General features: G+C 46.9%; 1 protein-coding gene across 1 annotated transcript in view; it reads right to left on the bottom strand.

Moving 5' to 3' along the window:
- The window catches only part of LEMD3 (LEM domain containing 3), a 171,425-nt gene that overhangs the window by 113,007 nt on the left and 45,300 nt on the right, over nt 1-13,118 (bottom strand). Inside the window, exon 3 of the mRNA XM_063927554.1 lies at nt 5,681-5,747. Coding sequence (XP_063783624.1) covers nt 5,681-5,747 — 67 coding nt within the window. The remainder of the gene's footprint in view (nt 1-5,680; nt 5,748-13,118) is intronic.

Here is a 13,118-nt window from a genome sequence, read left to right as displayed (position 1 = left end):
TTTTTGAGAGTATCATACAGCAGCAAAGAGGGAATCCGATCTTCCGAAAGCAGCAGTCCTCTTGATATAAATTCTCAGGGCCCGCACCACATCCAATAACCCAGGAATTGAGGAAAAGGTGGAAGCCGCCAGAACCAAAATTAGGCTGAATGACGTGGAATGCAGATACCACCTTAGGCAGGAACTGTTGTCGAATCCGGATTTCCACTCTGTGCTCATGAAAGACCAAGTAGGGACTTTTACAGTTCGGAGACATGCCTAGCAGAAGCCAAGGCTAGGAGCATAACAGTCTTCCATGTAAGGTATTTGTCCTCCACCGACATCAGAGGTTCAAACCAAGATGACTGCAGAAATGCTGGACAAAGCCACGTTTAGATCCCAAGGTGACATGGGCGGCACAAAAGGAGGAGGTTGGATGTGCAGGATACCCTGCAGGAAATTCTGGGAATTCAGGCAAAGCAGCCAGTTTCTTCTTAAAGAAAACGGACAAGGCCGAGATCTGATCCTTTATGGAGCCCAACCGTAGGCCCATATCCACCCCAGCCTGTAAAAAGCACAAGCAGCGCCCCAGGTTGAAATCTGCAGGAGCATATTTTCGGCCCTCACACCAGGAGACGTATCGTTTCCAGATATGGTGTTAGTGCTTTGACATAACCGGTTTTCTGGCTTAAATCATGGTGGTAATAACCTTGTCCGGAATGCCCTTCTCAGCTAGAAGGTTTTGCTCAACCGCCATGCCATCAAACAAAGCCGCCATAAGTCCGGGTAGACAAACGGTCCTTGTTGAAGATCTTCCCTTAGCGGTAGGGGCCAGGGGTTGAAACACCTGAGGGTGAAGACACCATCCTCCTGGGTGGAGGTCGTGATAGCGGAGGAAGTCTGCTTCTCAGTTGTCGGCTCCTGGAATGAACATGACCGACACCGCCCGTGCATTGTTTGGCCCAGCAGAGTATCTTGGGATACCTCCCACCTTGCAGATTAACGTAAGCCACAGCCGCGGCGTTGTCCGACTGTACCTGAATGGCCAGGCCTTGGAGCAAATGAGCTGCCATTAGCAGAGCATTGTAGATTGCTCCGAGTTCCAGTATGTTTATCGGGAGGCGGCTTTCGAGGAGTTACCACCGGCCCTGGAACTGTAGTCCCTGGGTTACCGCTCTCCAGCCCCGAAGGCTGGCATCTGTGGTCAAAAGAATCCAATCCTGTATCCCGAAGCTCTGCCCCTCCAAGAGGATGGCAACCACCACCACAGGAGGGAGATACTGGCCTCCGGTGAGAGACGTATGACCTGGTGCATCTGCAGATGTGAACCTGACCATTTCTTCAGAAGATCCAGTTGGAATATCCTCATATGGAATATGCCAAATTGAATGGCCTCGAAGGAGACCACCATCTTCCAACAGACAGGTGCAGAGATGTACAGACACCTGGTCCTTCTGCAGAACGTCCCAAACCAACTCCTGAATTGCGTTCGCCTTGTTCGTTGGGAGGAAGACCTTCCGAGCCACCGTGTCCAGGATCATCCCGAAAAACTGGAGATGATGGGTTGGCTCCAGGTGGGACTTTTGAAAGTTCAGAATCCACCCGTGGCGTGACAGCAGCGATGAAGTGCGGGAGATGCTGTCCAGCAGTAATTCCTTTGATCTTGCTTTGATCAGCAAATCGTCCAGATAGGGGACAATGTTCACACCTTGAATCCTGAGCTGGAACATCATTTGCGCCATCACATTGGCGAAAACACTTGGGGCCATGGATAGGCCGAAGGGCAGCGCCTGGAACTGGTAATGTTCCTGCAGTAGTGCACGCCTGTTTGATGAGGCGGCCATATCGGTATATGGAGGTAAGCATCCTTTACATCCAGGGAGACCAAGAACTCTCTCTCCTCCAGACCCGAGATAACTGCTCTCAGAGACTCCATTTTGAACCAGAAAACCGCAGATATGGGTTTAACGATTTGAGGTTTAAAATGGGTCTCACTGAACAGTTTGGTTTTGGTACCACAAAAAGGCTGGAGTAGTATCCCTCACCTGGTTGTTGAGGTGGCACAGGAACAATGACCTGGGTCTGGGCTAACTTTTGAATGGCCTCCTGCGACGTGAGGCGCATGGTTTCTGAAGCTGATAAACCAGACTTAAAAGACCTGTGAGGTGGAGGACTTTTGAATTCCAGCTTGTAGCCTTGGGAGATCAGTTCTTTTACCCAAGCGTCCTGGCAGGAGCTGTTCCAGATGGAGCTGAAGAATCCCAGACGAGCTCCCACCCTGAGGTCCCACTGGAGTGGAGGGACACAGTCATGCTGAGTGTTTGGAGGAGACAGAGCGGACGCCCTGTTCCTGGGAAGCGGAGTTGGCAGTTCTACAAGACTTACCTCTTGAACCTCGTGCCGCATTTTAGGCACCTCACACTTTACCTTTAGAGCGCGGCGTCCAAAAGGACTACAGAGACAGCCCAGTGTAGGAACATCTAGCCGGTGGAGCAGCCGAGGGAAGGTACATGAACTTACCAGCAGTAGTCTTCGAAATCCAGGTATCCAATTCACCCCCGAACTGCCAGTCTCCTGTGAAGGCTAAGGTTTCCACACTCTTTTTTGACTCTGCCACCCACTGACGTAACCACAACGCTCAGCGTGCAGGAACCGCCATGACAGCAGTACGGGCATTTATTACCCCAATACATTTGATGGTATCACAGAGGAAGCGGGCAGACTCCTATATGTGCTGAATTAGTGTCACCATACAGGTTGAGTCTCCCTTATCCAAAATGCTTGGGACCAGAGGTATTTTGGATATGGGATTTTTCCATATTTTGGAATAATTGCATACCATAATGAGATATCATGGTGATGGGACCTAAATCTAAGCACAGAATGCATTTATGTTACATATACACCTTATACACACAGCCTGAAGGTCATTTTAGCCAATATTTTTTATAACTTTGTGCATTAAACAAAGTGTGTATACATTCACACAATTCATTTATGTTTCATATACACCTTATACACACAGCCTGAATGTCATTTAATACAATATTTTTAATAACTTTGTGTATTAAACAAAGTTTGTGTACATTGAGCCATCAGAAAACAAAGGTTTCACTATCTCAATCTCACTCAAAAAAGTCCGTATTTTGGAATATTCCGTATTTCGGAATATTTGGATATGGGATACTCAACCTGTATCAGCTAGGGACTTGTCCCCAGTAAGGCCCTCTTGGATGTTACCAGCCCAAGTATGAATGGCATGTGTTACCCCGCTGCAACATAAATATATTTTAAAGTCGTTTCTATTTCTATTTTCCTGGCCGTAGCCCCAGGAACCAGCATTACTGTCTTTTCACAAACGCAATACTGATGCACTGACAGCAGGAGGAGTTTCCCTGACCTTGCGCCCCTCTTGTGCAAAAGGAAAGGGGGCCATCCATTTCTTTGATTCCTTAGAGTCAGGAAACGTGACCTGTAACTTTTTCTGTGATGAGAAAAAGGATTGCTGCACATCTGTGTCATTCCCAGGAATATTTAAGAAATCCCTTATAGCAACAATAAGTCTACTCCTTGTGCAGCAGAGGAGTCATCTAATTCAGTTTAAGATTCCAGCTCTTCCCCCTCCTCTACCTCCTCAGATTCTGAGAGGACATCAGGAAACCCCTTTTGGGGTAACAGATTTGATAGAGGGGAAACACGTCTACTGTCTGCCCTATCTTTTGCCAGAGCAGCCATAGATTGATGTAACTGCTGCCCTTTCTTGTCTAGCAGTAGTCAATTCTTCTGACATGTCAGCCAACATAGATCTTATAGAGCTGAGCAACGCAAGCTCCTCAAATCACCCCCTGAAGCCCCACTATCTTGTGAGGGCTGACTGCACTGTTCACACAAGAGAATCAGGGGAGGGGGAAAACCTGGTGTGACAAACAGTGCACAGCTTTTTTCACCATGCTGACAGAGAACATTTACATTCACACACAAAAACACAGAACAGGTACAAGCAAGCCTGCCCAGACTATTGTGTGTGGAGACACTCCGAGACAAGGGACCAGCACCAGCCTGTGAACTTACAATTATATAGGTAGAAGCGAGGCAATTTGGTATATACAGTAGTGCTTGAGGAGCCTATTATATACTGTAGGTCTCACAGCAGGCTCTCCCCTTAACTACACCCCTGTAAGAGTGTCTGGCCGTGGAGGATCCCTTGAAGGAGCTGTAGCAGCAGAAGCGCTGTGTGTGCATGAAATGGCGCCAAGAAGCCGCTGGTCCCGCTGAGGAAGTTCCGCCCCTTACAATGGCACCGGAGCAATGCTGATATTTATACTGGCAAATGTCCCAAAAATAAGGTACAGTCACCTATTTTCAATATCACTGCCAGTCTACGCAGGAGGTGGGGTGTTATGGGACCACCGCCAGGGGCGTCCGTATGCCCGCCCCACGTTCATGCCACACATAGGAACCGGGTCCCCGGTTGTCACTCACCACTGCTGACTTTCAGGCTCTGTACTGGGGGCGTGCGGCGTGCTGCGAGTGTGCGCGCCAGAGCGCATTGCCTGCGCTACACTGACCCTCAGGACCGTTGTCCCGTCAGTGGGATCCGACTCAGCACCTCTAAACGAGGCTGGTGTTGGTTCCCCCCAGTGTAGGTAAGCTGTTGCCCAAACATCTTACCTGAAAATAACAAACAGAAACTAAACTGAAGAAAAACTCGAGCTCCAGAGTGTGCATCCTCTCCTGAGGGCACATTTTTCTAAATTAAGCTGTAGGGGAGGAACCAGCACACCCGGTGGAAGAAATTTAAAGTGCACTGGCTCCTTTGGACCCCTTCTATACACCATTGTACTAAGGTACCTAGTATCCCTTATGGATGACAGAGAAATTATAAATATATTCTTCATATTATTCTAATAATTTTTATATATATAGTCAAAACTCTGGCATATACTGGAATATGACAGGTGAAGCAGTGACTCATCTGCCTACCTTGTCCACACATCTCTGATCAAACCTCACCAAATTTCCAGCAGTATATACTGCTGCATCTGTGTATAATGCCCATATGAACTCTCGAGTTCATATAGGAGTGTGTAAATCTGACTGACAAAAGCAGAGTGCCTTCCCAGCCATTTACCTTACCGCACATCTCTGGTGCTGACCTCTCCATTCAGCACTAAAGGTGGGCATACACTATACAATTGTCTGGCAGATAATCTGCCCGATCTGGCTGGTTGGAATGAACATCTGGTAATGGATAAGCGCAAATGCCAATGGACCATTTGCTCCAAAACACTGGAAAATGGACAAAACTGGTTTGTGATTTAAGCAATTTGTATAAACAATTTTTGTCCATTTTCCAGTGTTTTGGAGCAAATGGTGGACTGGTATTTGCGCTCATCCATTACCAGATTTTCATTCCAACCAGCCAGATTGGGCAGATGATCTGCCAGATAATTGTATAGTGTATACCCAGCTTTAATTTAAAACTGAGTAAGCAATTGGAGGAAAGGATCTTATATACCTGAAAAAAGTTAACCTATTAAGTGCTTGTTCCTCAACCCTCACTACACCACAAGGTCTAGAAGTGTCCCCCAGATGGATGTAGGAGAAATAGTTTCCCAATGCCTTTCATATAAAACATCCTGTGTGTACCAAATTATTATTACTGGCCAATTTGAAACAATCACCACATGTAAATAGTTACCTGCTCTCTTTGCCAATTTATCATGCAGCTTATGCAGCGTATTCATCAAGAGATTTTTCTCGGTTTTCTAAAATAGATAATTGATACAGATACCATTAGAACAAAAGATACTGGAAGGGGGGGGAAAAAAAAAAAATCTAAATTGTGATGATGTTGGTTTTGACTGCAACTGTACACCATATACTGCCCCTATCCCTAAAATGTAAACACTAAATTATCTCCAGCCCGAGAGCGGGTTCACTACGATATGCCGGCGGTCGGGCTCCCGGCGACCAGCATACCGGCGCCAGGAGCCTGACCGCCGGCTTACCGACAGTTTGGCGAGCGCAAATGAGCCCCTTGCGGGCTCGCTGCCCTCGCCACGCTATTTTATTCTACCTCCAGGGGGGTCGTGGACCCCCACGAGGGAGAATAAGTGTCGGGATGCCGGCGCCGGTATACTGTGCGCCGGGATCCCGTCAGTCGGCATACTAAAGACCACCCCCTGAGAGCACCCAACAAGTTGAGTTCCTCACAAGACATTCTGTCCCTTTACAATGAAGCAACCATATTTACGATGTATTCTGTAAAACTAACTGAGCACATTATTATTATTCATAAAGCCACTCTTAGCACCAAGTTGTTTGGCCCTAGCTCTGAACGGTCATGTATTCAAAGTAGACACTGATCCAATTATTAAAATTTCTTTTTAACTAGAATAATCCATTACGCTTAAATATGCCCGGATTCTAATAGCATTTAGAAACTCCATTAATAAGGTTCATATTGCAATGTCCATCTTACAAACTGAATAAAACTAAAACTTTTTACAGTATGCAGGCATACAGAACATTGAGGGGCTTAAAGTTCACTTTTAAGTCATCTTACGTCTCAGCAAGAGTAGGTAGTACTTTGCAGCAAAAATGTACACTTTGAGCACAAAATTGTAGCCTAATATGTATTTTGTGAAGCAACTCAAAATCCAATGTAATTATATGGATAAAGCACACAATGATGCAGGAACAGTACAGATATGCAAATCCAAAAAGACTTCATAGCACCATCACTTGTCTTAAACCCTGGGTCAACTACTACTAATTCAAGGGTATCTCATTGTGCAGGCAGAAGTCAGCAGCAAGCCACGCTGGGCTGTGTTCCAGAAAAAGCAGACATACAACCATTTTGTGCTTTCAAAGAGAGTACTTAATACTACTATATCAATATATACAAAAACAAAATTAGTTTTATACCACTGCTATATAAAATACTGAGCAACTGCTATATATCATATATAGACAATTATTGTTTCATAAAAAGGATTACGATTTCATCAGCTGTGTAATTGATAAAATGCAAAAATACTGAGCGCTCCACTCAGTATTTCTGCAATTTATCAATTACACAGCTGATCATAGAATGAACCTATTGCTCTATACCACATGGATCAATACTATAGATTCCTGCACTTGTGTTAATATAGAATTGCACTACCTATAATGTAGTACAATCTATAGTTACATTTATCCACAGATACAACTTGGTTGCAGCCATAAAAGTACACCTTCTATCAAATATGTAATTATGGCCTAATACAGATGTGTCCTCACACATTATTGCTGTAGTCGTGTCAAACAGACGCCCTGAGCGCGCCAGGTCCGCTGCAACTATAGCAGCGCTGTGCTACTTTTTACCCAAAAATGTCTTAGTGAGAATGCAACTTGGATGCACCAGGAGACTGACGATTAATTTGAAAAGCAACACTTGTATATCTGTATGACAGAGTCTGAATCTGTATACAAAGTGTTACAATACATACAAACTAATATATATTTATTAATATATATACATCTCTACATATAGCAAATACCACTGACTCATCACAAAATCTCCTAAACCATAAGGCTGCACTTCCTTGCCAATGGCAGTGTTAGAGCAGTACATTATTCAAATAGCAGAGCCACATCAACTGCCACCCCTAAACACTGTCAAACATAGCCGAGTGTGGCTCCCCTATTTGAATAATTAACTGTTCCAAAACGGTCACTGCAAGGAAGTCCAGGAACAGAGCATTGTGTCCTCCCCCCTCTGCGACTTGGTATCGCCGGCACCAAGCATTCTTTATAGCCCTGGGTGGGTGGGGTGTCTTAACTCTTCTCTGTGAGGGAAGGGTGGTGGAATTATCTTGCCCCTTTTAACCCCTTCGTGGGTGGAATTTTGAAAAATCCCTTCTTAGTGGGTGCAGTCACAAAAGCAAACTACTGTCCAATTTACTAGCCTTTATGGTTCAGGAGATTGTGATGAATCAGTGGTATTTGCATATATCTATCTATAGAATATATATCTATATCTCTATCGTAAATGGGCACTCACTTGTCCAAAAAAAATAAGATTTTACTCACCGGTAAATCTATTTCTCGTAGTCCGTAGTGGATGCTGGGGACTCCGTAAGGGACCATGGGGAATAGCGGCTCCGCAGGAGACTGGGCACAGCTAAGAAAGATTCAGGACTACCTGGTGTGCACTGGTTCCTCCCACTATGACCCTCCTCCAGACCTCAGTTAGGATACTGTGCCCGGAAGAGCTGACACAATAAGGAAGGATTTTGAATCCCGGGTAAGACTCATACCAGCCACACCAATCACACCGTATAACTCGTAATATGATACCCAGTTAACAGTATGAACATAACAGAGCCTCTCAACAGATGGCTCAACAATAACCCTTTTAGTTAATGATAACTATATACAAGTATTGCAGACAGTCCGCACTTGGGACGGGCGCCCAGCATCCACTACGGACTACGAGAAATAGATTTACCGGTGAGTAAAATCTTATTTTCTCTGACGTCCTAGTGGATGCTGGGGACTCCGTAAGGACCATGGGGATTATACCAAAGCTCCCAAACGGGCGGGAGAGTGCGGATGACTCTGCAGCACCGAATGAGAGAACTCAAGGTCTTCCTCAGCCAGGGTATCAAATTTGTAGAATTTTGCAAACGTGTTTGCCCCTGACCAAGTAGCAGCTCGGCAAAGTTGTAAAGCCGAGACCCCTCGGGCAGCCGCCCAAGTAGAGCCCACTTTCCTCGTGGAATGGGCTTTTACAGATTTAGGGTGCGGCAGTCCAGCCGCAGAATGTGCAAGTTGAATCGAGCTACAGATCCAGCGAGCAATCGTCTGCTTAGAAGCAGGAGCACCCAAGCTTGTTGGGTGCATACAGGATAAATAGCGAGTCAGTCTTCCTGACTCCAGCTGTCCTGGAAACATATACTTTTCAGGGCCCTGACTACGTTCAGTAACTTGGAATCCTCCAAGTCCCAAGTAGCCGCAGGCACCACAATAGGTTGTTTCACATGAAAAACTGATACCACCTTAGGAAGGAATTGGGAACGAGTCCTCAATTTCGCCTTTCCCATATAAAATACAGATAAGGGCTTTTGTCAATTCTGATCCACGCCTGGCCGACGCCAAGGCCCACAGAATGACCACTTTCCACGTGAGGTATTATAGCTCCACGGATTTAAGTGGCTCAACCCAATGCGACTTCAGGAAATCCAACACTACGTTGAGATCCCACGGTGCCACTGGAGGCACAAACGGGGGCTGACTATGCAGCCCTCCCTTAACAAAAGTCTGAACTTCAGGCAGTGAAGCCAGTTCCATTTTGGAAGAAAATCGATAGAGCCGAAATCTGGACCTTAATGGAACCCAATTGTAGGCCCATAGTCACCTCTGACTGTAGGAAGTGCAGAAATCGACCTAGCTGAAATTTCTCCTTTGGGGCCTTCCTGGCCTCACAGTACGCAACATATTTCCGCCATATGCGGTGATAATGGTTAGCGTTCACTTCTTTCCTAGCTTTAAATAGCGTAGGGATAACTTCCTCCGGAATTCCCTTTTCCTTCAGGATCCGGCGTTCAACCGCCATGCCGTCCAACGCAGCCGCGGTACGTCTTGGAACAGACAGGCCCCCTGCTGCAGCAGGTCCTGTCTGAGCGGCAGAGGCCATGGGTCCTCTGAGATCATTTCTTGCAGTTCTGGTTACCAAGCTCTTCTTGGCCCACCCGGAACAATGAGTATAGTTCTTACTCCTCTCATTATTCTCATTACCCTGGGTAAGAGAGGCAGAGAAGGGAACACATACACCGACTGGTACACCCACGGTGTTACCAGAGCGTCCACAGCTATCGCCTGAGGGTCCTTGACCTGGCGCAATATCTTTGTAACTTTTAGTTGAGGCAGGACGCCATCATGTCCACCTGTGGCCTTTCCCAACGGTGTACAATCATTTGGAAGACTTCTGGATGAAGTCCCCATCTGCTTCTCAGTTGTCCACTCCGGGAATGAACACTGCTGACAGTGCTAACACATGATTTTCCGCCCATCGGAGAATCCTTGTGGCTTCTGCCATCGCCATCCTGCTTCTTGTGCCGCCCTGTCGTTTACATGAGCGACCGCCGTGATGTTGTCTGACTGGATCAGCACCGGCCGGTGTTGAAGCAGGGGTCTAGCCTGACTTAGGGCATTGTAAATGGCCCTTAGTTCCAGAATATTTATGTGTAGGGAAGTCTCCTGACTTTTCCATAGCCTTGGAAGTTTCTTCCCTGTGTGACTGCCCCCCAGCCTCGAAGGCTGGCATCCGTGGTCACCAGGACCCAGTCCTGTATGCCGAATCTGCGGCCCCCTAGAAGATGAGCACTCTGCAGCCACCACAACAGCGACACCCTGGCCCTTGGAGACAGGGTTATCCGCCGATGCATCTGAAGATGCGACCCAGACCACATGTCCAACAGATCCCACTGGAAAATCCTTGTATGGGACCTGGCGAATGGAATTTCTTCGTAAGAAGCTACCATCCTTCCCAGGGCTCGCGTGCATTGATGCACCGACACCTGTATACGTATTAGGAGGTCTCTCTAAAGACGACAACTCCTTGGACTTCTCCTCCGGGAGAAACCCTTTTTATCCTGTTCTGTGTCCAGAACCATACTCAGGAACAGTAGACGCGTCGTAGGAACCAGCTGCGACTTTGGATATTCAGAATCCAGCAGTGCTGTTGTAGCACTTCCCGAGATAGTGCTACTCCGCCGAACAACTGCTCCCTGGACCTCGCCTTTATAAGGAGATCGTCCAAGTACGGGATAATTATTTCGGCCATTACCTTGGTAAATACCTCGGTGTCTGGGACAGACCAACGGCAACGTCTGGAATTGGTAATGACAATCCTGTACCACAATTTTGAGGTACTCCTGGTGAAGAGGGTAAATAGGGACATGCAGGTAAGCATCCTTGATGTCCAGTGATACCATGAAATTCTCCAGGCTTGCAATAATCACCCTGAGCGATTCCATTTCGAACTTGAACCTTCGTATATAAAAGTGTTCAAGGCTTTCAATTTTAGAATGGGTCTCACCGAACCGTCTGGTTTCGGTACCACAACATTTTGGAATAGTAACCCCGGCCTTGTTGAAGGAGGGGTACCTTGATTTCACCTGCTGGAGGTGCAGCTTGTGAATTGCCGCCAGTACTACCTTTCTCTGAGGGCAGCATGCAAGGCTGAGGTGAGCTAACGGCGAGGGGGAGTCGCCTCGAACTCCAGCCTGTATCCCTGTGATACTATTTGCAGAACCTAGGGATCCACCTGTGGGCAAACCCACTGGTCCCTGAAGTTCCCGAGACGCGCCCCTACCGCACCTGTCTCCACCTGTGGAGCCCCAACGTCAAGCGGTGGACTCAGAGGAAGCGGGGGAAGATTTTTGATCCTGGGAACTGGCTGCTGGTGCAGCTTTTTCCTTCTTCCCTTGTCTCTGTGCAGAAAGGAAGCGCCTTTGATCCGCTTGCTTTTCTGAAGCCGAAAGGACTGTACCTGAAAATACGGTGCTTTCTTAAGCTGTGAGGAAACCTGAGGTAAAAAAAAATTTCTTCCCAGCTGTTGCTGTGGATACGAGGTCCCAGAGACCATCCCCAAACAATTCCTCACCCTTATAATGCAGAATCTCCATGTGCCTTTTATAGGCAGCATCACCTGTCCACTGCCGGGTTTCTAATACCCTCCTGGCAGAATGGACATTGCATTTATTCTGGATGCCAGCCGGCAAATTTAATATGCTCTATGTTAGCAAACTATTATCCCTGTCTTAGAGTATTAATATTATCTGACAGGGTATCGGACCACGCTGCAGCAGCACTATTTATGCTGAGGCAATTGCAGGTCTCAGTATATAACCTGAGTGTGTATATACAGACTTCAGGATAGCCTCCTGTTTTTTATCAGCAGGCTCCTTCAAGGTGGCCGTATCCTAAGACGGCAGTGCCACCTTTTTTGACAAACGTGTGAGCGCCTTATCCACCCTAGGGGATATCTCCCAACGTGACCTATCCTCTGGCGGGAAAGGGTACGCCATCAGTAACTTTTTAGAAATTACCAGTTTCTTATTGGGGGAACCCACGCTACTTTACACACTTCATTCATTCATCTGATGGGGGAACAAAACACTGGCTGCTTTTTCTCCCCAAAAATAAAACCCCTTTTATGTGGTACTTGGGTTCATGTCAGAAATGCGTAACACATTTTTCATTGCCGAGATCATGTAACGGATGTTCCTAGTGGATTGTGTATATGTCTCAACCTCGTCGACACTGGAGTCAGACTCCGTGTCGACATCGGTGTCTGCCATCTGAGGTAACGGGCGCTTTTTTGAGCCCCTGATGGCCTTTGAGACACCTGGGCAGGCGCGGGCTGAGATGCCGGCTGTCCCACAGCTGTTTTACGTCATCCAGCCTTGTAAGGAGTTGACATTGTCGGTTAATACCTTCCACCTATCCATCCACTCTGGTGTCGGCCCCACAGGGGACGACATCCCATTTATCGGCCTCTGCTCCACCTCCACGTAACCTTCCTCATCCCACATGTCGACACAGCCGTACCGACACACAGCACACACACAGGGAATGCTCTGACTGAGGACAGGACCCCACAAAGTCCTTTGGGGAGACAGAGAGAGAGAGTATGCCAGCACACACCAGAGCGCTATATAATGCAGGGATTAACACTATAACCGAGTGATTTTCCCCCCAATAGCTGCTTGTATAAACAATATTGCGCCTAAATTTTGTGCCCCCCCTCTCTTTTTAACCCTTTGAGCCTGAAAACTACAGGGGAGAGCCGTCTTCCAGCTGCACTGTGAAGAGAAAATGGCGCCAGTGTGCTGAGGGAGATGGCTCCGCCCCTTTTTCGCAGACTTTTCTCCCGCTTTTTTAGAGTATTCTGGCAGGGGTATTTATCACATATATAGCCTCTGGGGCTATATATTGTGATATATTTGCCAGCCAAGGTGTTTTTATTGCTGCTCAGGGCGCCCGGGGACCCAAGTCTAAGCACAGAATGCATTTATGTTTCATATACAACTTATACACACAGCCTGAAGGTAATTTTAACCAATATTTTTTATAACTTTGTGCAT

Source organism: Pseudophryne corroboree, chromosome 6 (genome assembly GCF_028390025.1).
Source record: "Pseudophryne corroboree isolate aPseCor3 chromosome 6, aPseCor3.hap2, whole genome shotgun sequence".
NCBI classification, from domain to species: Eukaryota; Metazoa; Chordata; class Amphibia; order Anura; family Myobatrachidae; genus Pseudophryne; species Pseudophryne corroboree.
The sequence above is the reverse complement of the archived record's forward strand: the minus strand, read 5'-3'. Positions and strand labels throughout refer to the sequence as shown.